The sequence below is a fragment of the Ambystoma mexicanum genome, chromosome 1q (assembly GCF_040938575.1).
Source record: "Ambystoma mexicanum isolate Mex_15411 chromosome 1q, UKY_AmexF1_1, whole genome shotgun sequence".
NCBI classification, from domain to species: domain Eukaryota; kingdom Metazoa; phylum Chordata; class Amphibia; order Caudata; family Ambystomatidae; genus Ambystoma; species Ambystoma mexicanum.
In genome coordinates, this window is record NC_090922.1 from 934386423 (window position 1) to 934412914 (window position 26492).

At 46.7% G+C, this 26492-nt stretch overlaps 1 protein-coding gene across 1 annotated transcript in view; it reads right to left on the reverse strand.

Moving 5' to 3' along the window:
- Positions 1–24102, reverse strand: part of MFSD14A (major facilitator superfamily domain containing 14A) — a 561753-nt gene extending 537651 nt beyond the window's left edge. The window contains exon 1 of the mRNA XM_069641591.1: positions 23906–24102. Coding sequence (XP_069497692.1) covers positions 23906–23986 — 81 coding nt within the window. The 5' untranslated portion in view covers positions 23987–24102. The remainder of the gene's footprint in view (positions 1–23905) is intronic.
- Positions 24103–26492: the final 2390 nt, after the last annotated feature.

A 26492-nucleotide genomic window follows, 5' to 3' on the forward strand; every position in this document is an offset into this window, starting at 1 on the left:
TCATCCTCCAATCCCACCTGTTGAGCTTTTGTTCAAAGGATCTTTTTTCGGTGGATATAGGGAATAGGTTTCTTTTGGGTGTAGGACCAATCAATCTCCTCAAAGAGAGATTCATTAAGTTGTTTAAAGTTAAGCCCTCAGGGGTGCCCGGCCAGTTGCAACAATTTGCATTAAGGAGCAGAACAGGCTTTCGGGAAAAATATACCTCGCACACGCAGGGCCATACCTCTCAAAGAGATGAGGCCCAACTCTAGGCGCAGAAACTGCACTGAGCAGGAAGGGCCAAATCCCAAGGCACTGCGCCAAAAACTGCCCTCCACAACATTCAGCCATTTTAGGTCTTGCATGGCCAATGCCTCCAGGCAGTAGAGAATGGAAGGGACAAAACACTGTTGGTATAGTTTTAGAATACCTGCCATACTAAAGCCATGCTAAAGCCATGCTAAAGCCTGAGGTCCCCTTAGCAAATTTACAAGTCTGGTAAGCAGCCTTGCACGTCATAATGCGGTCTAGATGTTATGCAAGGCTAATCTTCTCAGTTCTATCTAGATGTGATAGATGCTAATCTTCAAAGTTCCATTTAGATGTGACGCAAGGCTAGTTTTCACAGTTCTATTTAGATGTGATGCAAGCTAATATTCACAATTCCATCTATATGTGATGCATGCTTGGTTGACAGTAAGAATTTATTTACAGCTACGAAATTGCTTACATTCTGGGAGTAAACTATGTATGAAGGCAAGTTATTAACAGCGTTATAGTTTTACATGTAATGTGTTGTTGCTTGTAATCTCCCTAAATTACACCTGCACCTCTTCCTCGTCCCAGTAGTTTGGAATTAATCCACATTAACAATGTCTTACATTAAGGGAGGATGGTACATAGCATTCATGTTTTTGATGACAATTATGTTATGTTATTTTGCATTTATATAGTGCCTTATATACCATTGGTATGGTCTGAAGGCGCTGGTAGGTTGAACGCCCTTGGGAACCGAAGTTCAGATCAGTAGAGAGAGTAGAGAGAGTCAAAGGTGCAGGTGAGCCCCGGGTATGTGTGCAGCTTGTGCGGTATTCGTGTAATAGCTGCTTCTTAGCGGTAGGTATGGTGGTTGAGAGATCAGGAGAATGTGTTCATTCTGACAGGTTTTATCCAGAACGGCTGGGGCTGCGTTAGGCCTGAGGAGAACGCCTGGCTGGGGTGTGTGAAACCAGCAGTGTTTACTTAGAATGATGTGCACAGAGCGGCGGATGTTGGTATGAGAACAGTTATACCGAATGGTGTCATAGTATCTCTGTGTTCTAGTTGAGTGGTGATGTAAAGGAGAAAGTAGGCATGGTGGTGTGATATGATGGGTTATATGCTCTTTCAAACGCTCTCTGCATTCTAAGCCACACTATATACGTCACGCAATTCTATGCGCTCCAGTCCGTCCAATACTCCGGTCTGCCCTGCACATGCACTCTTGTCCGCCCCACGCATGCCCTCTTGTCCGCCCCACGCATGCCCTCTTGTCCGCCCCCTACACTCATCCGCTCCCTACACTCATGTGCTCTATATATTCGCCAAGTCTGTACATTCATCTGCTCCGGCGATCTACACAATCTCCGCACTTCCGTATTCATCCACTATCCACACTCGTGGGCTCTACATACTCGTCCGCTCCACATATTCATCTGTTCTACACACTCATCCGGTTTACGCTCATCCGTTCTGCATATTCGTCTGGTTTGCACATTCCTGCATTCTACTCGCTTCTCTGAGATTTACGCACTCCCCCTCTCTACGCACTCATCCCCTCCCGCACTCATCCCCTCCCCGCACTCATCCACTTGAAGTACTTGTGCTTTTCCCGCATCCAACAGCAATATCCTGTTCTATATATTCATCTCATACACTCAACTGTTCTATACCTTCATCTGCTCTGCGCACTCATCTTCTCCATACACCCATTCGCTTCATACACCCATGCGCTCCATATACACACATCCGTCATATACACTCATCCGCCCTATAGACCCAACCGTTCTATCCACTCTTCCGCCCTATAGACCCAACCGTTCTATACATTCATCTGCTCCGGCTATCTACACACTCTCCGCACTTCTGTATTCATCTGCTATCCACACTTGTGCGCTCTACATACTCATCCGCTCCACGTACTCATTTGTTCTACACACTCATCCGGTTTACACTCATCCGTTCTGCACATTCATCAGGCTTACGCATTCCTGCGTTCTACTCGCTTCTCAGTGTTTACGCACTCATCCGCGCTACACGCTCGTCCACTCTACACACTCATCTGCTAAATATGTTTATCCATTCTATACACTCATCCAATCTACATATTCATTCGATTTCCACATTCATTCGAACTATATAGTGATCTGTTCTTCCATTCATGCATTCTTCCACTCAGCGCATTCATCTGCTCCACCTGCTTCATCTATTCTAACTATTTCATCCACGCCATTCACTTTGTTCACTCGTCATGCATTCTGTCTATTTCAGGAGTTTAAATCTCGTTACTGATTCCGTAAGATATACTCTTATTAACCAATTCACTACTTTGATCTACTTTATTTGTTTAATTGTGGTTGTCCTTCTAGTTTATATTGGGGATTATTAGCTGTCAATTTCTTGCATCAGGTAGTTTGTTGGATTGGGGTCATTCAGTTGATGTTAGTCTGTTTGGGTTATTTGGTACAGGTTGGTTTTTAGGGGAAGAGCCAGGTTTTCAGCAGTTTGCAGAAAGACGTTAAATCCTCTGTTAGGCGGATGTGGGGTGGGAGCGAGTTCCATAGCGTGGGGGCCAAGGCTGAAAATGATGATCCGCCTAACCTGACTGAGTTTGTCTTTGGGATGACTAGGAGGCCGGCTGAGCTTGATCTTAGGGTGCGAGGGGGGTGATAGGGTTTTAGCTTGTCTTGAAGATATTGAGGTCTGGTTTTATGCAGTGCTCGATGGGAGATGCATAAGGTTTTGAAGGTCACCCTTCGGGCTACTGGGAGCCAGTGCAGCGTTTTAAGGGGAGGGGAGATGTGGTCTCTTGGGCCGAGCACAAGTAGCAATTTGGCAGCCACATTTTGTGCCCTTTGGAGTTTATTCAGGTGGTACGCATGGACTCCGAGGTATAGGGGGTTTGCGTAGTCCAGTCTTGTTATAACGATTGATTGGACTGCGGAGAGTCTGTTGGGAAAGGAGAGATATGGAAAGATGCGCCTAAGGGTTTTAAGGTGGTAGTGGTAGGACTTTGAGACGTTGTTGACTTGGCGCGAGAGTGTTAGATCAGAGTCAAGGGTGCATCCAAGATTTTTCACTGAGTTGGAGGAGGGTCGGTGAGTTGCCCATGGCGGATGGCCAGGGTAGCGGGTGCGGAAGAAGTTCTGAGTTGCCACATACCATGATTTCCGTTTTGGAGGGGTTTAACAAGAGGTGGCTTTGGGACATCCAGAGTTCTATGTCAAGGAGGCAGCAGGCCAAGTCAGGTCGGGAGTTGGGTTTTGAGTTCAGGAGTTTTAGAATTAGTTGAGTGTCGTCGGCGTAGTTGTAACACAGGATGTTGTGTGAACGAATTATCGGTGGGAGGGTGATCAAGTAGAGATTGAATAGGAGGGCGGATAGGCATGCTCTTGTGGGACTCCTGTGTCGACTGGTCTGGCTTGGGAGGTATAGGTGGAGAGTATCGTTATTTCGTACCTATCTTTGCGAAATGAAGCTATCCATTTAAGAGCGGTTCTGCGGATTCCTAGGGAGTGGAGGCGGTCTAGGAGGATTGAGTGATTGATTGTGTCAAAGGCGGCGGATAGGTCAAGAAGGATTAGTGCGGCGCATCCTGCGGAGTCTGCTGTCATTTTAAGGTCGTCCCAGATTGAGGTTAGGGTGGTTCCGTTCCGTGACGGGCTCTGAAACCTGATTGTGCGGGATCAAGGAGGTTGTTGGCTTCGACAAAGGCATTTAGTTGGGAGTAGGCGGTTCGGTCAATGAGTTTGGCAAGGAACCTGGTGTTTGAGACGGGGTGGTAGTTTTTGGGCTCGAGAGGGTCGAGCAAAGGTTTTTTAATTAGAGGTTTGACATGAACCGTTTTGAATGCGTCGGGAAAGATACCAGAGGATAAGGAGGCATTTATGACAGATATTGCGTGTTCTCCTGTGCAGGTGGAAGCTAAAATTTATTTGAGAGTTGTGGCTGGGCAAGGGTCAATGGGTAAATGGTTTACACATTTTTCATTTCTGGGCTCTGTATGCGTGTTATTTCTGATAGTTTAATCCTCATAGGGTAATAGGATTATCTCATTGCAGTATTCCGGTGGGTGGTGGATGCTTTTCCAGCTCAATGGGCCCTTCAGTAGAGATACTTATACTGCTTTTACTGGTATAATGGTCCAGGAATGGTGTGTCGCCAATGACCTCTGCCTTAATGCCAGCAAGACTGAGATTCTACTCATCGGCACACCCACTCCCTCCTTCCCTGCAGCTCTCTGGCCGGCCTCTCTTGGCCCTCTTCCTGCAAGGCAAAAAACCTTGGGGTCATCTTCGACTCCACACTCTCCTTCTCTCCTCACATATCTGACATCTCTAAGAAGTCTCACTACCAGCTGCACCTCCTCAGAGGTATTCTTCCTTTCCTCTCCTTCCCCCAGAAGCTCACCGTCACCAGAGCCCTGGTTCTCTCTAAGGTGGACTACTGTAACAGCCTCTATCTAAATCTGCCTGCCTCTACACTCCGCCCTCTGCAGCTCATCCAGAACAGGACTGCGAGACTTGTCCTTGGCCTCAAGCCCAGGGATCGTATCTCTCCAGGTCTGAAATCCCTACACTGGCTCTCAGTGGCTGCGAGGATCAAGTTCAAAACCCTCTGCATTGTACACAAGGCCTTCTGGGGCCTGGGACCAAAATACCTTCAACTCTCTCTTCCTAAATATCTGCCCTCTCGTGCTCTTCGCTCATCCGCCTCCAATTCCCTCAGGGTCAGCCGCTTCTCCAAGCAACGAGCTGGGGGGTAGATCTCTCTCCTCGGCAGGGGCCATCCTCTGGAACAACCCTCCTGCCTCCCTGAAACTTGAGGAGAACCATCTCCGGAAGCACCTCAAAACCTTCCTCTTTGCTTCTGCTTTCTCTCCCCCTCTCCCCTGCTAAATTCCTGACTGAAATTGCACTGCATCTGCAACTGGGCCACTCTCACCGATCTTGGCCCTTGGCCCAGCCACTCTCCCCTTGAACTGCCTCCCTGGCAACCCCTGCACTGCGGGACTGTCTCTGTATCCCTACAGCCCCCCTTCCCAGCACTTGTCTGCACTTACCTTGCACTTGCCACCAGTTGGCCCTTATTATTATTTATCTTGTTATTCTACTTCCCCTGTACTGCACTTTCCCCCTCTCCCTTGCACTTTTCCCTTCCCCTCTACCCTTGCGCGATCTGAATGACACTTGGCCTAGTAGGATTGTTGTCTGTCTTCCCTTGTTCCCTCCCCCTGCCTCGTCGCGCCTTGAAACACTTGTGTATAGGCGCGTTACAAATAACATCATATATCACATGCCGTTTACAAAAGAAAATATTAAGTCATACCAATGGGTATGGGATGATCCCATTAAAGAGATTACTCGAAAGATTGGGCTTTTGTCGAGGCAAAATTAACGTACCACATCCAAAATAAAAACAGGTTATGTCCCTTCTCCGTGGATCAAACATGAGTGGTAGCGAATAACCCTGTTCAGATTCAGCCAAATAAATCATGGGCCATGTATGACATTGTTGGTACTTCTGTTTCAGGCCAGTCCCCGTCGCCAATCAAACTCACCAGACAGAACCTGTGCGTTTTGAAGAATTTATTTAAAAAAGCAAACGCTTGCTGCGATTCCTGTGCTAAGCACACCCCCTTTCCACCATGCCCAAAAGTGTGCGTCCGACTCCTATTACAGTAATATGGTAAAGCAGTTCAAACAAAGCTAGCATTTGCTAAATATGTGTTCCAGCACCATCTACTGGAAAGAAAGAATAGGGGAATTCACAAAAAAGTACTGTGGCCAGCCTGCATAAATGGTACGAAACTAAAAGGCGCATTTACATTCTTTTACTCCGTAAAAGGCCCCATGCACACCTTATCTGGAGGGCTGGGCCAACTAAAGCGGTAATAGCAATGAGATCCAAAGATACAGAAATCTCTAGTCAGTGTCGATTCTCTAATGATCCGTCATCAATTAGACATTTTTAACATCTTTTTGTAGCCTGCCCAGGTCTAATCCAACTGAGGATGAAATCTTCTATAAATTCTTCCATGATTTTAGAACATTATCGCAAAAACAAATGTGGTGGAAAATATTCAAAGCAAATCAAATATCATTGAACATAGCCTCAACACACTTTCTGTTAAAATTGGAATTGTAAATCTCAAATGATAATATACTTCAACCCTGAGCATGATGAGATTGGTTTAAGAAGTGGGAAGTATTGATAGATAATGGATGATTAGTATCAGCACATTAAGAGTGGAGTTACATTAATTTATCGATGACAAGATCCACATACATCACACTGTATTTGCTTGAATGCATGTGAATAGTCTATTTTTAGGTTACTTAACATTGGCCGGAAGGCTCTGAAATGATTGAGGTGTTTTTAAGTGGACGTTTCATGTTTTTATGAGGTTAACATTAATATATGCAACAGGAATAGAACAAGAACAGTGCTATAAATGTATAAGATGTATTTCCATGATGTTTTTATGTAATTTAAACAAGAAAGTAATAAGTTGTAAATATGAATGTAAAAGTTTGAAAGGTTGAAATGTGTAACCAATACAAGTAAAAGGTATTTTAACACTTATAATGTAATCCAATTCATTATGTGTGGGGTGGGGAATATTCAGAGGAATTCCCTCCGACAGGCACATTGGTGGCCAAAGTGTGGCAGACCTTAATGAACAAAACGAGAGACAGAGGTCAACTGGCCCTTCGACCAGCCATTGTGGGGGAACAGACTATTCCCACAATGAAAGGAAGTGCAGGGTAGGCGAGGGTGGGCAGAGAGAGGGGTGCATGTAGTTGAGGGGCGTGGTTCATGGGGGGTATAAGGTTGTTCGCTGACCTGAGAATGGCGCACAGGAGAGCCCCCAATATGTTTTACCAGTATTTGCAACTAGGGCATGCCCTGCGAGCTCAGCTCACGGCGGATCCTGAGCTCCCTCTGGACTCTCTGCTGTTGAGGCTCATAGTGATCAACTAGAGAGTGGGCTGATCTCCATGGCATATATGGATAGTTACTACCACATCTAGGACACTAATGAAGGCTAGGGAGGCCTCTGAAAAGCACTTGGGCACGATGGATGAGGGAGAATGGGAACGTGCGCTGGGTGCCATGAAGGGGGTGGCTACTGATTCTAGGATTAGGACCATACACATGCGCCATAGGGTGTACTATACAAAGACGTTTGTCCCGGATTTAAGACAGAGACGTATCTGCACATGGTATGGACGTGTGCAAAGATTAACATGTGATGGAAATCCTGAACATGTTAATAGAGGACTTGTGTGTGTGGAACTGAAACTGTGCATCCTGAAGGTGAGTGTGGGCGGGGGGTGGAATTGGGGGGGGAATTCCTCTCTCACGGCGCACAAGAGAAGTCCAACAGCATTGGCCCTGGACTTGATGAAGAGGTGTATCACAATGAAGTGGGGAGGGGAGTCCTCTCAGAATGTGGGAAAACTTGATGCAAAGGTGCAGCTGCTTTGAAAAGTTTATATGTAATTATAGGGGGTGCTGGCAGAAACACGATAAAGTGTGGGGGAAGGGGATGAAAAGAGATCAGAAGTGACAAAGGATGTGACATATACAGCCAGGAATTGTAAAGTTCTTGGACTCAAAGAGATACCACTTGACACATTACTCTGAATTATTCACTTGACACAGGAGTTATCATGTTAATGCATTTAATACGACACCCTACCTTCTGAGGGCTCTTATTCTCATTACACACGCTAAAGCAAAAGCAGATATAATATAACAGAACATCACACCAATGAACAAGATTGCCATGTGGGCAAAGAGCATGTTTGAATAGATAAATAATGAATAAGTGGTCATTTTAGTTTAATAGCATGTGTAACCCTGGAGCTATGCTACACTACACGCCATCAGTCTAAATGCACTCAGCAAGTCCCCACCCTTCACTCACTTTTAGAGCAGAATATGCTTCAAATGAAACAGCACCTTCTGGGGTTTATGAGTTCTGCTTAGCTGGGCCCGGCTGTCTCTTTCCTGCAGCTTTTCTGCTCAGGACTCCTCTGCTCTGCACTCTTCCCCAGCCCCGCTGGCCTCGATGGACAGGCAAGTCTGCTTCCTCTTTTTGCTTGGGCTTTACATGAATGAACATGGTTCCCGTGTGCGTGCGTAATATCTGCTACCTAGAAGAGTAAGGCCTAGAGCTCAACGTGTCACTGTGCTCGTTGAGTATGGTCTCCTATGTGGGTGTTAGCACCTCTGAGTGAGAGATTTGTACAAGTTCAGTGACTGCTTCCACTGCATTCCATGGGCCTTGGCTTAGCGAAGAGACAGTTTTGTCATTTATTACTTCTTAGCCTTGCAGACGTGCACTATGCTTCTATTTGTGTCTGCCCATTTCCTGTCCTTAAATCCTTATCAGATATAACACTCAATATTGTGAAGTCAACGCTTGCACCTACTGAAACAGGCAGCTCTGTGCCGTTTGTGATTTGCTCATCTGCCAGAACAGGAAAGCACCATTTCCTCAATCTTGGTGAGGGCAAGAAATATTCTTCCAGCATGTGTAAAACATGTGCTGCATGTTTGACGACCATTCTTCAGTTATCAATGGCTGCAGGCCTGCATGAGATGTGAAAGCAGATGACATCTCATCATGGCCACAGGCCCAAGAACACAAAACCCACACCATCTAATGATGGGGGCAATGGGTCGCTTGACTCACTTATGTCCCTTTGGGACCCATAAACACAGGGGCCCTGGCTGGACTCAGTCCTGGCGCTTTTGGAGCCAGGCTCATATAGAGATGTGAGCAGGAACACTATTTCAGTACAGGAGTGCTTTTATTTTACAAGAACTTTCCAGGAGCTGAAAGCCTTTATTCCAGAGAACATCCTTATGTGCGGACTCATCGGTTGTGGCTCCCTAGGCCTGGTCTTCATGTGCTGACTCATCAGGTGTGGCAGGCAGGCTGAACCTGGTGGGCGTGGCTTCAGAAGCTCAGCTATATAAGCTGCTCCATCCTTAAGGCCGGTGCTTCGCGTTAATGTGCACTCGCGTGCAACGTGACGCTCACCGCCGCTTGGACCAGTTTACTTACCTTTGAAACCAGGCGTTCTCCTGCATACTCACCTTCAGGAAACCGGTGCTTCATCGTTTCATCTGCAGACTCATCTCCCGACATCCAGTGATCCTGATGCCGCAGCACTGTACTCCGCATCCACGAACTCGGACCCTGTGAAGAAGAAGAAAGACAAGGTTAGAATATCCGTCTTAGGGCCGCGCCGCATTTGAACCCTGTGCGCCCCCCTATTAACAACTTACCAACTACTGTACCGCTACAGCTTCGTTCCTCATTCCCTCCAGCTGCCGCCTCGAGCTCCGCAGCGTCTGCCGGGCCAGCAACATCACCTGCAAGGGAAGAAAGCAAAAGAACAAACATCAAAAGTTGAACGGACAGCAATACAAGACCACGAACTTTACAATACAACAAAAACAGACGAGGAAAGACAAAGGCAAAGAGGAACACTTACCTGAAGTATAATGGCTTAGTCGCAGCAGGACTGGACTACCACGTGCAAGGGACCAGTGAATGAACTCTGTCCAGATCATACAAGCGCCCCTGCCAGAAGCAACAGGACGGAGTGCTCGCCAAAACTAATCAACAGGTGAGCTTTGCAGGGACAGCGCATCCCACCGGTACCACGGTTTGGGAGAAGGGAATCAGGCGCACAAGCTGGCATACTCACGGCCCCTATTCTCCGTGCAGGAGCAGTCCCGAGCAGCATCACCTCTTAACACCAGTCACCACATAAGCGCAGACGGCAAAGTCGGACCCGAGCGACCTCACCCCCGGGAGGGCTGCAACCGTGCCCCAACGCCTCCGCAGAGACCAGGTGAGCGTAACACATCTACATTTGTCATGGTTTCACTGGCTACAGGCCGCACGGGATGTGAAAAGCTGTCTTAAATTAGGCTTATTTTCATGTCAGTGGATCCTCAACGATGGAAGAAGATAATAGCTGTTATTTCAGCACTCCAAGGCCCACGGATGTGTAGCGCTATATAAAAAAAAAAAGTTTCAATCATTTTTTTTTTCCAAAGAGCCTATAGGGGCGAGTTGCTGGATTGGGGTGGGCACAAGTTATAGGTAACAGGGTCTATTCCGTCTAGGGGCATTATATTAGAGCGAAGTAACAAATTTGAGGTGGTAAAGGAAAATTGTAGACAAGAGTATACAGGGAAGTGGGATACTGTCAATCTGCGGGAAAATGGTAGAGATATATATCCTGTTGTGACGACCAGTTATTCTTGTGATGCATGCTCTCCACACGCTAACAAAAAAGTTGCATTAAAAAAAAAATAAAAAAATAATAATAAATAAAAAGCACTCAGCACAGTACAGCATACAAAAGCATTACATGTCTATCTAATCCAGCCATCTACAGCACATTACACAGCAAAGGTTTTATATTCCGTGCCATAGAGTGTAGAAGTCAATTAGTGTATGTGAAGAATCCAGGGAAATCCTACCGTCTCCCCAGGGGGGAGCCACCCCTTTTGTGACTAGGGAGGTGAGCCCACTACACCTAGCATCCCCTAGGGGACAGGGCAAGTGTAATCCTACTAGGAGTGATCCCCAGCCCTTTTGGGGACAGGCACTCCCTAAATAGGGATGAGCATTATCCTCCCTCATCCCAGGAATCTACTAATTTTGTTGGTTACATGGGAGTTAACTTGCATAATTGCTTACGCTTCACACACACACACACCAATGCCCATTATGGTTTCTGGCCCCTTTCAGGCACAGTCTTCAACCCGGAGCAGAGAATGGTCAGAAAGCCCATCCTCTCATTGCATGGAAGCTAAGAAAACTATCAGCAGTGATCCAAGAGAAAAGAGTAGTCCGCAAAGCTCCATGCGCATGCAGGAAATTAGACCTCTTTCTGGGAGGAGTCACAGTGGCGAGCACACACCCTGTGTGGTGGACGGAAGCACAGACAAGCCTGTGGAACACCCAGCTCCCCAGCCGAGATACGGACTGGAGACGTCCGGTCTCAGAGGGTCTCCAGCAGCCCAAGCAGCAACCACATCCAACAGGAAGGGAGCGCCAGCTCTGACACACGCAGAACTAGCGGAACAGAGAAGCTGCGTCGACAGACCTGAACGCCTACCTGGAGGAGCCCTGCATGGAGATAGGATACATGCAGTTGCTCCTGGAAGCCTGGCGGAAAGGCCAAACCTGAGCCCCAATGCGGGGCGAGAGTGACCAGACTCCCCCAAGGTGAGGCAGTCAGAAACCAAAGCCCAAGACAGGGTGTGCAACCTGAGATCCCAGGGAAGGGTAAGAACTAGGAGTCAGTTGGGTGGAGAAAACACCTCAAGGTTTCCTGGAGGGTAACCAGAGAAGAAGGCCTGGTCTAAACGTACAAACCAGAACGTTCCCAAAGTGGGAGGAAGACCTGAAAATAAGCCAATGTGCCTGGCCATCCCAGGAGACAGATGGACCAAGAACTGAAGTTACTCCAGGAGGGGAAGTTAGGAGAGACATTTGCTTGTGCCTTGATGACGTGCAGTGGGCAAGAAGAGCTTTTCTTATACAGCAGCATTACGATGGCGTCGGAGACCAGACACCTTTTTATCATTTGGGGAGAAGACCCTTACGGTACTACTCGGTTAAATTAGGTTCTTTTTAGCTGTATAGTGGGAGAGACAGGAATCAGGTTAGGATAGGTTTTCTAGACAGCAGACTTGGATTATTTTGTAAAACAACCCGAGGAGCAACCCTTTAGACTCCTTTTCTTTAAAAGTAAGGCTGATAAGCATAGGGTTCTTTGTTGAAATAAAATAACTATGTTACCCAAAATGCCATCTTGTCCGTCTCATTATTATGACTTACACGTGTACTAGCATGGTGACGAGTACAGAGGAAAGCAACTCTCTCTGATGTAGTATTGTAGAGTCCAACACATATCAGCCAGATTAGAAACCACATCCTATTTACTACAATTATTATACAGCAGTGCACATAGCCACTTTTCCAGGATGACGTATAAAAAGGAGGCCATCTACTCTGCACGATGTTCTATGACATATAATTTTGCCTACTGATGTATAATCTAACAGATTTCAAAATTGCCAGGAACTATTTAGCACCTGGAAGAGCCTGGTTAGCTGGACACCAACAGCTACCTTTGGCTTCTCCCAAGCCAAATGGTGCAACCTAAACATACCCGAAATGTACTCTGTGTCTGGGAATTTGCATAAAAAGGTACATTAGTAAACCTCTAGAAGACATGTAAAGACTTAATGGTCAAATGTACTGGCCACAAGGCTATAGTTAATTCTCATTTGAAAGTTAGATTTGTTGCATCTTCTGTATTAGTGCCTCATTCTGCAGCAGAGAGAAAGCGAATGAGCAAGGTTACATCACAGAAAAATGAGGAGTCAGCACAGATACAAATTTGGAAAAGTGGAGATGTAGCAGCAAAGATAGGCTAAGACTTGACAAAAAAGAAATAAAAAGGGAAAGCAATTTAAAGTGAAGGCATGTAAAGCAGTATGGCCAAACACCAAGGATTCAACAGAAACGGAGCAATATCGTGCAAGACAGAGGAACACAGCAAACTTAATACGGGTTCAAGGCGTGCATTTGTGGGTACAGGCCGCATTTTGGAGAAAATTTTTTTTTTAAACTTTGCACCACCTTTCAGGCACTCCAGTCGTGAAACTGGATTTTAATAACTCGTGGGTCACAAGAAGTAGTTCTTGGTCAGAGTAAAATCCTGACAGCCAGGAACCTCAGCGCCTGCTGGATTCATTCCAATTTCCACTCCTGATAATATATAGTAGAGCACAGCCGCTATACTAGTCAGTGCGAACAGCAGGGATTACAAAATCCAGCATTTTCTGGCAAGATAGCACAGCAAGTGCTTGCCTACAATATGTGTCCAGACTGCAGAATACATGTACAAACCCTTCCAGGGCTACCTAATCCTTTCAAGAATGTAAATTTGAGTACCATTAAATTGGGTAATAACACCTATGCTTAAATTGCAAAGGAGTAGGAGGAAGATATGCAGCGTCTACTTGCAGCCTTAATTAACCGGTTACCAAAATTTAAAAGAAACAGCCGATATCAGTGTACCTTTCAACTTTCCCCAATAATGTTTATGTAACATTACTGATCATTTGTATAGCACCGTTTTTTTACCATTGGTATGATCTCAAAGCACTGCGGGATGAACGCCCTCTGGGACCGTAGTCCAGGTCAATAGAGAGAGTAGGGTAATAAATAGTGCTTGGGTGCATTCAGTATGTGTGCATCTGCATTCTAATGCTAGGTGTGGTGCGGCGGCTGTGTGAGATCAGTCGAATGTGTGCAGCAAGGCCGATTTGACTTGTGGGAATAGCTGCATTCTGGCGGTGGTGGAGCCTGTGTATGAGATTATGTGTGCAACTGGCCCAATTGTTTGCGTCAGATCGCTGCGTTCTAAAGACTGTTGAGGTGTATAAGCATGTGTGCAGCTAGGCCAAATTAATCAAGGCATATAGCTGTATTCTATTGGTGCAGTGGAGAGAAGAGCATATTGGTATGTGTGGGTATATGTGCAAATTGGAGGGAGTCCCCTGTTCCAGATAGTGCCTGCTGAGGTGACCATATCTCACTGTATTAAAGGTTCAGAGCTTTTGTTGTCCGAGAGAGATTCTCAGTATAGTGTGGAGTTTGTTCTGTTTACCAAGTTGGAGCGTGTCTTCCCCCTGCTTGACAGTGTCATCGGTGTTGAGTTTCCCCGATTCCCAACCTTTACTGGGCTAAGCGATTGCAGGTCTATTGCCATCCCTGTGTCTTGTTGACTTTGCAATTTTTTAATTGGAGGATACCTTCTCAGCGTGTAGTTATATCCAGTTCTGTTCTATCGGACTTACGAGTACATCCTAGATATGACGATTGGTAGGTACTCAGTGAACCAGATGGTCCAGCATTAGACCAGGCTGTGTTGTTGGTGCTGTATCCGAGTGACATTATTACGTGCAGCTGAGGTTTGAGTGTTCCCGGTCTAGTGTGTGGTTTGAGTATTGATAACAGGCGACAGCACATCAATGTCACTTGCAGGAGCTTGCATTGCCAGATTCCTCACCCAATTTAAGAGCACATTCCCTTGAAGGTGGAACAAAGTCAATTCATTTCTAATGCTAGAGCATAAGTGCAGAGGGGCCCATTTTTCCACGTCGCAGGTATTTGTGTACAGTGAGTGGTTGGGTATTCCCATCTTAGTTTATGGTTTGAATTGTGAAATTACACTGCATCAGTCTCCCTTGCGAGAGCAGATTTTGCTAGAGGCCTCATCTGATCGGAGAGCGTAGAGCGTAAAGCATATCCGCAAGCGACAAAGAGCAAGCACAAACAAAACTTTAGAACATAGGTGATACTGGATCTCGGGTAAAGGAGTTCAGTGCATTAGTTTCCAGACAGATCAGGGTAAGCATCACCTGATCAGAGAGCACATTGCATAACTAGTTGACGACAAGAGCCGGCCCTATCATATTGTTTGAACTTCTAGGCCCTTGGTTTGTAGTTCTGCGCATTAATTTACAGATAAGTAAGATTAACAAAGATAGACATCTCCTGGGCTGAGAACATAGTGCATACCTGGAGGAAGACCAGGACTCAGATTTGGAGTCCTGGGCATTCATTTCTAGACTAGTTTAGGGTAAAGCATGAGAGCAACTAGGCGTTCACTGCCGAGCATGTAGGCGGCCAGCAGGCTCATAGCATGAATTTAATTGATCACTGGAGCCAGCTTTTGTGGCCCGATTGTTCTTACCTGCCCGTATTGATGGGGTCCCAAGACATTTCCTGGACATTGGTGGTAGGTTGAGTGGCCAAAACGGTCTCTTACATGATTTTAGTGGAAAGGCCAGGTGGTTTTGAGTGCTGTCCGGAAAGCCATGTAGTTTGGCTGTGTCGAATGCGGGGAGGCACCGAGTTCTACAATGTTGGTGCCAGGGTTGAGTAGACAGACCCTCCAATACTGGATGAATTGGATGTGGGAACCACTAGAAGGAGGGCCGTGGCTGACCTTAGGGTGCATGTTGGGAGGTAAGGCATAATCTTTTCTTGTAGCTATTTGGGGCCGGCTTTGTGCACCACTCGGTGAGTAATGCACAGGATTTTGAAGGTGGCCCTTCATCCAATTGAGAGCCATTGTAGGGTGCGGAGAGCAGGTGAGATGTGATCCCCTTCATCCCAGTGCAATAAGCAGTCTGGCAGACGAGTTGTGGACTCTTTGAAGTTTGTTTAGTTGGTATGTCGGTGCACACAGGTAAAGTCTGGACATGACAATGGACATAATTGCAGCCAGTCTATTAGGGTAGGTAAGGGGAGATGCATTTCAGAAGCCTATGGTGGAAGTAATAGGATTTGGATACATTGTTGTTGTGGTGTGACAGAGTTGGGTCAGAGTCCATTGTGAAGCCAAGGTTTTTGACAATGGTGGAGGTGGGGGAAGCAGATGGAGGGTGGCCAGGGAGACAGTTGTGGGAATAGAACAGTTTTGCCATACACCATGATCTCCGTTTCCCCTAGGATCAGAAGGAGATGGTTACTGGTCATGTCTGTGAGACATGCTGCTAGGTCAGGACGAGGGTCAGAGGTCGATTTAGGAATTCTCAGAATGATTTGTGTATCATCGATGTAGTTACAGCAAGTGAGGTTGTAAGAGCGGATGAGCCTGGGCAGAGGGGTCATGTAAAAGTTGAAGAGAAGGGGTGACAGGCAGGCGCCTTGGGGGTACTCCAGTACTCACTGGGCATGCAGTGGGGTGGAAATGGAGGAGATAGGTGATTTGCTGTCTGTTAGTGAGGAATGAAGCGAACCAGTTGAGTGCCGAATCCCGGATTCCTGCAGAGTGTAATCTGTCAAAGAGGAACGCGTAGTTAACAGTGTCAAATGTTCCTGAGAGGTCAAGAAGAACAAGTGCTGCACATCCTTCTGAGACTGCAGTGACTTTGAGGTCATCCCAGATAGAGATCAGTGTGGTTTCTGTTCCGTGGCGCAGATGAAAACCGATTGTGCAGGGTCTAGCAGGTTGTTGGATTCCAGTAAACAGTTGAGCTGCGAGTATGCAGAGCGGTCAATGAGCTTTGCCAAGAATTGGGTGTTGAAACAGGCCTCTAGTTGAGTGGTTGGAAGGGTTGAGGGATGCTTTCTTTAGAAGGGGTTTTGACATGTGCGATTTTGAAGAGTTCTGGGAAGTTGCTGGAGGTAAGGGAGTCATTAGGATGGACCTCGCCAGTTCTCCTGCACATCTGGAGGTGAAGATTTCTTTTGAGGAGCGAGGCGGGACAAGGGTCGAGGGGGGAGCCAGAAGGTCGGCTGTCAGATTAGGTTGACAAACTCATAGGGTTGAAAGAAGAGAATGAAATAACCTTGTTGGCCCAACCATGTTAACTAGTGCCCGGTTGGAATTCCCACAAAGATGTTCTACAGCAATCTTTATAAAAGTTACGACTTCGATATGTCAAAACTAGAGAATACCAAAAAACAAGACTTGAACCCTGAGGGCACCAACTAAAAAGCACAATAAAGAAGTCAAGCACTCTGATTGTTAGCAGTCAATAATATCCTATTCCTGGCGATCTCCTTAATTGCTTTATGACTGTTGTGTTAGGAAACAGATTAGTTGTCAAGCAAAAGGTTATTTATCTCTTTTTTTGTGGCTGCTACACAACGACAGATTGTAAAAAAGGTACAGGTTTGAGATAAATGGTTTTTGCGCCAACTCGAATTATTTTGACTCCCTTGTTTGTTAAATGCCAACTTTAAAGAAAAAAATATGTAATATATTTATTATTGTTTCTGTATGAAATTTGTCTCTTTTTGTATCAAATGTGCCTCTCTACACGTGTTTCACAGTTCCAATTTGTTTTAGAACGGATCATCAGCCATAGTGCATCTCTAATTTCGTTACTTTCCGACAAATGAGAAAAACACACTGGAAAGAAACTGCTATTTTAGCAAGCAAAGTGTGAATTAGAAAACTATCTGTATATTTTTCCTAAACTTCAGTAACCACTTTAATAAGGGCATTTTGAATTAACTTGTTTGCACAAAATCTCTCCTGATGATCCATTCTTAAACAAATTGGAACGGTGAAACAAGTGCAGCGAGAAATCTGATACAGAAACAATAATGACAAAACTTCAAACTGCAATACTTCTTTCTTTAAAGTTGGCATTTAAACAACGGAGGGAAAATAATTTGACTTGGGGCAAAAACGATTTACCCCAAACCTGTACATTTTTACACTCTATGATTGTGTTAACCTACATAACGAACACGCACCATCAGGGCTTTACGTGTGCTAGAGCTCAGCTCTGGCAGTCTCCAAATATTGCACCCAAGCCAGGCTCCCTGAACCTCGCATACCAAATTGCTTTAAAAATGTGAGTGGCAATACTGATCTTTGCCAGTAGATATCACCTCCAGTAATGTTTGAATCAAATTACAGAAATTAGGTACTTTTCAAACAGTAAAGTGAAATTATAAAAGAACACATGGTTTCATTTGTACCACACATTGTATTAAAGTATTATCATCATTACAATGCTTTTAATTGGTATGTATGACTAATGCTCTGATTACTTACCGTTAATCTTCATTACTCCTAGTCCTACTCTTCCTCGTCACAGTACTTACTTCATGAGGCACCTGCCTCCGACACAGGACCTTCTTCTATTTCTTTAAATCCCTATAACTCCTCCCTCACATCCATGTCCCTCAGTTTCATATTACCAAGCCGGAGCATGGGACCTTCCCCGCAGGGAGGGTGAGGAGGGTCGTCAGTACTGTGACGAGGAAGAGTAGGACTAGGAGTAATGAAGATTACCGGTAAGTAATAAGAGCATTACCTCCGCGTCCACTCTTCCTCGTCCCAGTACTTACTTCATGAGGTATACCAAAGCAGCAACGGGGAAAAGGTCCCAATGAGACACAGAGCCAAAAACAGTGCAGCAAAACACACCCACAATAACTCTTAAATCGCATCCCCACAGACAAAACTCCAACCACGAAGGAACCAACTCCCGAGTGGGAGAAACTCAACCCATAGCGGTTGATGAAAATGCCTAGACCAGGTAAGGCGGCAGCCATACAAATCTCTTGCAGAGAAAAACCCTCCTTGCATCGGCCCAGGAAGCCGCGAAACCCCTGGCAGTCCGCCCCTGATTGTGCGCAGGCACAGGCAGGCCAGAAGCCACATAGGCCCTAGAGATCACAACCCGGAACCACCGGAAAATGGAAACCACAGATGCGTTATGCCCAGCCCCAGCCGGACCACAAGCAATCAGAAGACTATCAGATTGGTGGAAAAAGCAAACCAAGCCAAATACTCCAACGCGTCCCGCCGGACATCAATGTTAAGCCGAGCCACCTCCTCAGGCGTTCTTGGATCATGAAAGAAGTCAGGGAGAACCAGACCCTGAGAGGTGTGAAAACCGAGAGACAACTGAAGGGAGAAACATCGGACCACACCCCGGCACCACCGAGTCTGGCAGCACCCTCAGGAAAGGAGCGTGACATAGGAGAGCCCCAATCTCCCCAAGCCTACGGGCAGAAGTGAGGGCAATAAGAAAATCAGATTTCAGTGTAAGATGTTTGATATCAATCTCGGAAATGGGCTCAAAAGGAGGCCCGTGAAGGAACCGTAATACAAGAGGGAGATCCCAAGAGGAAAGCCCTTTATCAGCACAAGGACGGGAAGAAGAAAAACCCTGGATCAACTTCCCCACCAACACCTCCCCATCCAAGTGACCGTCAGAGTCCCCCAAAAGGAATTTCATGGAGGCCCACTGAGAGCGAAGCCTGGAAAAACTGCCAGGCCCCTGTCAAAACCCCTCCTGGAGGAACCGAAGGATAGCAGAGGCCAGAACTTAGGGGAGGGATCCCAGACCGCCCATACCAGTCTCGGAAATGGCCCCAATGTCTGCCTAACACCTTCAGAGTGGAGGGTCAAAGAGCATCCATTTGGACTCAACTACAGGATCTGAGAACCCCTGAGATATCAACCTAGACTGAGCAATAGCTACACCGCCCATTGCATCCGGTGGAATTCCAACCGCAGATCCCCTTGAAGGGGACACGGCCACCTCGGAACCAGCCAAGGTTCCTAGGACCGAAGCTCCAACAGAGAGGGGAGCCAACTCCGGCGGGACCAGAACGGAGCTAACAACAACACAGTCACCCTGGACACTCAGATGCGCCAAACCACCCGGGGCAGAAGGGGAATAGGCGGAAAGGCATAAAGGAAAACCCCAAGGCCACTGTACAGAGAGGGCGTCCATCCCCCAATCCCCTCAGCCTGAAACCGAGAGCAGAAGAAGGGAACTTCTGCTGAGGCCGGGGATGCAAACAGGTCTAGAACCAGGGACCCTAATCTGACACAGGTCACCGCAAAGACCTGGGCCAACAGGACCAGTTCCGCAGAGGAGTGAAAACCGGCGTCTGAGAAGATCCGCTTGAACATTGTCCACCCTTCTGATACGTGAGGCCACCAGAGACACCAGATGAGAGTCCTCCCAGGTGCCTATCAGCGCTGCCAGAGCATTCAAGGAGTGGCCGGAACCCCTTTTGCAGTTGACATATGCCAAGGCCGTCGTATTGTCCGATTGGACCAAAAACCGCCGACCGTCCAGCAACTCCTCGAAGTACACCAGAGCTTGGACAATGGCACAACTCTTGCCAATTGGATGATCGCTGGCTCTCCCCAGATCTCACAACCCTTGAGCTGAGAGGACCCCCAATGTAGACCCTTTCTGCTGGTGTTGGTAGTAGGAGAGGCCACAGGAGGAAGGACCATGCACACCTCAGCCTGTAGACCTGAAACCCCCCACCACCATAGCAGGGACACTCGCAGCGCTGGGGACACTGAAAACAAAACTACGAAAGCCGAGATGTCGGGAGCCAGTGGGAGAGAGTATAAGACACCAGGAGACATAACCGAAGACGGGCTCAAGGAACTGGAAAACATGCAAGACGCCACGTGCCCCGTAACTTCAGCAACAGGCGAGCCGAGACATACTGCCTTCTGAGAACCCAGCCCAGAACAGCCAGCAAGCACCCCCCCTGCACAACATCCAGAGTACGCTCTCCCCAGACATCCGGACAAGCAGTGCAGGGTCTTGAGACCCATAAGCAGGTGACACATCCTAGAAGGCATAGGGACCAGGAACACCCACAAGTAGAAAACTTGACCCTGAACAGGGAGAGGAACGGGCAAGACGGTAACCCACAACAACCGCTCGGAGAGAACGGATCCCATAGCCAACTACTTGGACCGTGAGCTGGGTACCAAAGTCCTAACCATGCAAACCTGGACAGGAGGAGACAGGAACGGCAACTGATACCCCCTCCAGAAGGAGCCCATTACCCAGGAAGCCGAACCCCACCGGTCCCATACACCTGCGAGAAGATAGAGACGAGGAGCCAGGGAAAACCGCCAGTCACTGCACTTGCACCAGAGGGAAATCACTGGACGTTGAAACAGGCCTGCGCCACAATATAACAGCATGCTTGTCAGCCCACAAAAAGATCTGACCTATCAAAAGGAAGATACTGGACAGCCCAGAAGTCCAGCACACTATGGCCCCCTCAGCCGACAGAGGAGCCACCAAGCTGGCGTCAAAAGGGCAGAGTACTGTCACAAAGCGGGGCAAAGCAATCCATCCCGGATAGCCGACATCAAAGGCAACCCCCTACCTGAGGTATGCCTATACTGGAAAACCAACTGAAGTGACATCCCCCTCCACCGGCACCAGGGGCTCTGAGAACCCCTCTAAGCACAGACATGTGCCACCATGTGCCCTATCACTTCCCACAAGTCTGAGAGGAGGCGTGAAAGCAACACGTCGGCACCGGAGGACCTAGGGCCTAAAAGAAGAGACACTGGGAACCCCCTGCATGGCCGTTACTTCCATGATCCCATGCCGGACAAGGGAAAAGCAAATCAACTCCTTTGACTTTCCCTCGCGCAGTTTAGAGGAAGAGGACAGGACAAGAAGTCTGCGTCCATAGCTAGTACAGACCCAAACACACCACTAACACGCCACATGACTGAGGTGGCTTGAGCCCTGTATCCAGTAGCTGGTAGCCCCATGCTCTAAATCGTTCCAATGCGTCGGTCTAGGAAGGATGAAGGACCGAGTCAGCACCGCTGAGACTCGAACCCGAAGTGTAGACTATGCCAGGCCGGTACCCTTCCGGCCGCTTGCAGACGTGTCCAAATCTGCGCCGTATTCACAGGCAGCACGCAAGGAATGCAGCCAACATCCGGTGCATCCTGGGCTGTGTGTGTCTGAGGAGCGGGTGGTATGTGACATGCCTGTGACAGTACAGAGCCCCCACACTTTCAAATACTCTGTCACAGACACCCCACGACAAGAAGCAGAGAGGCCTCACAACAAAAAGGGAAGGCTAGCCCATACTGCCAAGTGCTTGCCATCATTTCCAATAAAAACGTGTACACAGAGCACGAGGTAACGGCCTTTCGAAGGAGTCAAGATGGCCATACCAGCAGGAGAGGGGAAAAATATCAAGCACAGTCTCCCCTCTCCTTACCTTCCCCCAGATAATGCAGCTAACATCCGGTGCATCCTGGGCCGTGTGTCTCTGAGGAGCAGGTGGTATGTGACATGCCTGCGACAGAACAGAGCCCCCGCACTCCCAAAGACCCTCTGCCACTGTCACCCCACGACAAGAAGCAGAGAGGCCTCACAACAAAAGGGAAGGCTAGCCCATACTGCCAAGTCGAATCAAGATGGCCAAAACAGGAGGAGAGGGGAAAAACATCAAGCCCAGTCCTCCCCACTCCTTACCTTACCTTCCCCCGGCCGTGCAGGACCCGGGACACAATGCTCACGCTGCGGTCCGGAGCCCAGCAAAGAACCGAGCGAGGCAATCCAGCTCAACTGTGACCCCAAGCCCCGCAGGGGGCCCCGGAGCAGCGCCGCACCTGAGGGAGCCGAGGGCCCCGCCACACAGCCCCCCCCCCCCAGGGGGCCAGCAATCGGTGCTCCCTGGTGCCCCGCACCGGGAAGAAAAAGTCCAACCTGCCGGAGGCAGGAAAAATTAAAACTGAGTGACATGGATGTGGGGGAGGAGTTATAGGGATTTAAAGAAATAGAAGAAGGTCCTGTGTCGGAGGCAGGTGCCTCATGAAGTAAGTACTGGGACGAGGAGGTAATGGGTTTCTTTCAGAAGAACTGTGAGATTGCATGGTGTACGGACCCCTTTTGATCTGATGTTCCATTTCATATTTGAATATATTTATGATGGTCAAAATATTTACACACAACCATATTTAAATACATCTTTTAAAACTGAATTTTTGCCCCTCCATTGCACCTATGTAAATTTGATTGGCTGTTACGTTACTCCTTTAATTACAGGAGGCCGCTGCTCTTTTAAAGCTTTATTAGCTACTTGGAATTTGATGCTGCGTGGGGCACTTTTTAGGCTACTCCCCCAAATATTGGATCACTGCCTATTAACGCGCACCCCCCTCCTCGATTTCTTATCCCACTTAAAGCACCAGGGTGCTCAATCATTTCCTTGCATACATATCCTAATCCTATCAGTAATATTTATGGTATTCAAAACATAGTACTTAATCATTAATGTTGGTTTGCTCACAAATGACGGATTTAGAAATGTTAGATTTGCACGTGTCTCTTGTCAAAACTATATTCGTGACGTCCTATACTAGTGCATGCTTACTGTATAGTGTCCTGCCAAGAAACTACCGTTACTTTCAGTTAATAAAATCAACTAGTGCATATGCCACATCACATGGCTTAATTGTACAATACAATGTGTTATACGGTGTAACCGATTGAATGTACTGTACACCTGTGTATTAACAAGCACAGTACGAGTACTGCGCGCTTTTCTGAGCATTACGACATCAAAGAGTATCCAAAAATGATAATCCATTCAATGAAACCACATACAAACACTGTGCAGTGAATAACATTGAAGGTACCATGTATGAAGCACTTTGTAGTCATGGTACAGTAAGTCAAAAATAGAGTAGCGGAAATGATACTATGGGATTGCAAGCAGTACAGCATCATTTCATAGAAATGTACAGTAGGACAGCACAACGTATTGTAAAGCACACTTCGTACTGTATGACGTATAGCACAGTGGCGTACACAAATAATACAATCTAGAAGGGGTCAAAACGGAGTTGGTGAAGTACATGTACTCGGCATGGTACAGCACTACAGATCACAATATCGTTTATGCAGTAGACCAGCATATTGCATTTAAACGAAGCCCTGTGACATAGCCAAAGTACTTAGCACTGTTCAATGTTACTGGTCCGTGAGTTAGTATAGAAGCCTGTAATCCGCGATAAACAACGTATTTCAAAACAACCCCCGCACAACAAACACATAACTACAATGTACAATAGTTTGACAGCTGGTCAATCACTTCACACTATCTCTTGACTGCAGTTATAAACTAGGAGGTGGCATATAGTTGCCATCATATGGGGCGCAAGCAGGTTGACAGTGTAATCCGCTCTCAACACTGCCCCCTCCCTTCAAGGTACCCCTTCCTCTACTTATACATATACTGAGTGAAAGCCCCTCCTTCAGCCACCCTAAAGCCCCTCGTACTGACCGTGCCCCCATCTTTGATGATGATCTTCTTTGCCAGCATGACGCTGCGGTTGGCGCGCTTCTTCTTCTTGCCCTGGGTCATTGTACCATCCTCCGCCCCTCCCCCCGCACTGCTGCCCACCGTTCATTCACTTGTCGTCGCCATCTTGGTCCCGGAGTCCCGACCGTAAACGTCAAACCACAGAGCCTGCACACTGGCTACTGTTGTTCCACGTGACCTGGGCAAGGAAGTGACGAGCGAGTATTTGACAGACCGCGGCCAGAGGCGAGCACATCTGCCTGCAGGAAAGTAAGCTCCTCCCACCTCTTAGTGTGCATTGGCTGGAAAACGTGAGGAGATTCTCAGACGTAAACATGACTAATAACAAAAAAACCGTCTTCTTAAATACCAGACCGTGACCGATTAGGTAGTATTGTCCCTCTCGTAACATACAGCAACATCTATACTTTCGACTCCTCAAAATATCGGTCAATTTTTTCTTTGTTTTGTTAATAATTCCAGTTTTTCAAACACTGTTACGGGCTCATCAAGTTGCTGCTCAGTTTGCCAAAGCGATTTTAAGCTGATTTTATTTCCTGTGGGGTTTCCCCCCTCTCAAGACCGCACTAAACCACCTTCCTTCCACAGCCCATCACACGTGGGATGATATACTGTAAAGTTTTCACATTATCACACGTGGGATGGTATACTGTAAAGTTTTCACATTGCATTAGGCACATCTGCGACAATACTTGACATTTTGAGACAAAGTTAGGATTTTTCTAACATTGTTTCAAAATTAGCATAATGATATCATGGATGTGATTATGTTAAGCACACATATGTGATGCGTCAATGGGTTCAACCGCTCTGCGTTCTAACAACCATTCACAAATGCATGCAGTGACATTAGGCAACCTCACCACAGTAATAAAGGGAAGTGTTGTATAAAGATCAGGCCTTTTGCAGAGTTGTAACCTTTACTTTAATGGTGCGAACTGGTGGCAACATATGTACATTAATTTACAAGACACTGTTTGCATCACAGCCTTATATTGTCCAAGTCTCTGGGGCTTTCTTGTAGTCTCTGTGTGCTTGGGTAAGTCTCTGGCTCCTAATGCAGGAGGAGCGCCAGGAGCTGCTTCTGCTTTGTTGCTCTGGAGCCCTCTAGAAAGCGGCTACAAATTCTTGCAGGCTCTTGCCCTTCTCGTCTTAAGTCGTGCGTGAACTCGGCGTTGCCGAGTCTCGCGAGTCATCCAACATACCTCCCCTTGATAACACAAATAAAAGTTTTATTCCATAATATAGTCATTATACTTCACCGGTCTTCTGCGCTCTCCTCGGACGGTCCTCCTTTTCGCACTCACCAAGGGGGATGTGGATTGCTTTCAAATGTCACCTACAGCATCTTGTTCTCGGTCTCACTTTCTCTGTGGGGTGCCCTCTGTGCCTCCGACTCAGGTTCCCCTGCTGCCTCCTGGTCTTGGTGCTCTCAAATGCTTGCCTCCTCTCGTGCTTTCTCTGTTGGCTGATGCCTCTCTAACATTGCCACATGTTCCATGTGCCACGTGCGTCCGTCTTGGGTGCTGACATGGTTAGTTCCTCTGTGTAATACCTTGATTGGCTGACTGAACTTGGATCCCGTCACTTGATCTTTGAGCGGCAATCGGATTTTGATCCAGTCCCCCTCTCTGACTTCTTGACTTTTAAATAAACGCAAGGTAAGCAAAATTATTCACAACTATTTAACAAGCTACAAACTAATCTAGACTAGCGCACCTAACAAACTCTACAAATTCGAAAATATCTGTCTCTTTTCAGGTATCGCTTACTTACTGCACGATACCCAAGCCTAAATACAAGCCATTTAGATGCAGTGCTAGCCATACTGGAGCGCCACACTGCCCCAAATGATCTAAAGCATTGAAACACATCCAAGTAAGTAATCAAATTACTATCTAAGCAGAAATAAGGAACTAGAACTTTAAAAACCGACAGCTGTAGACATATCCAACTACAGTAGTAACATCAGCCTTATCCATCAGCTTCTACATACCTTAATAAGTTATACTATAGACAACAGATAACCACACACTTGTGGATTTCTCCCGTCCCCTGCACACCCAAAAATATTGTGAACACAACCAATTAGTGAATGATTCCTATATGTTCAATTCTGTAATTCAAAAATAACAGTTTGCTAATAACTCTTGTCTTATAAAAATTCTTTACTCAAAGAAATGTATATATACACACTTATTCATTTATGTTAGACCATACCTAATACCAAACTGTTGAATTTCAAATTTTACTTTGTTGATCATTTCACAATTCGAAATAGACAATATACAGTATGACGTTTGATTATTCAATAATAACCCATCCGGGCAATATTTTCTAGAATAACAATCCGTTAACTTGTGTCTCTACGCGTTTCGGGGTTTGATGCTCCCCTTCTGAGAGTGAGAAACCGTACTGAATTAGTCAAAATCACCTAGTTAATTATGAGATCATAATTAAAGTGACAGTGACAGTGAAAAACAAAAGAATAATGGAATTTAAAACCTATAAATCTAAATTGTTTATTATAGATGGAACTACAAGACCT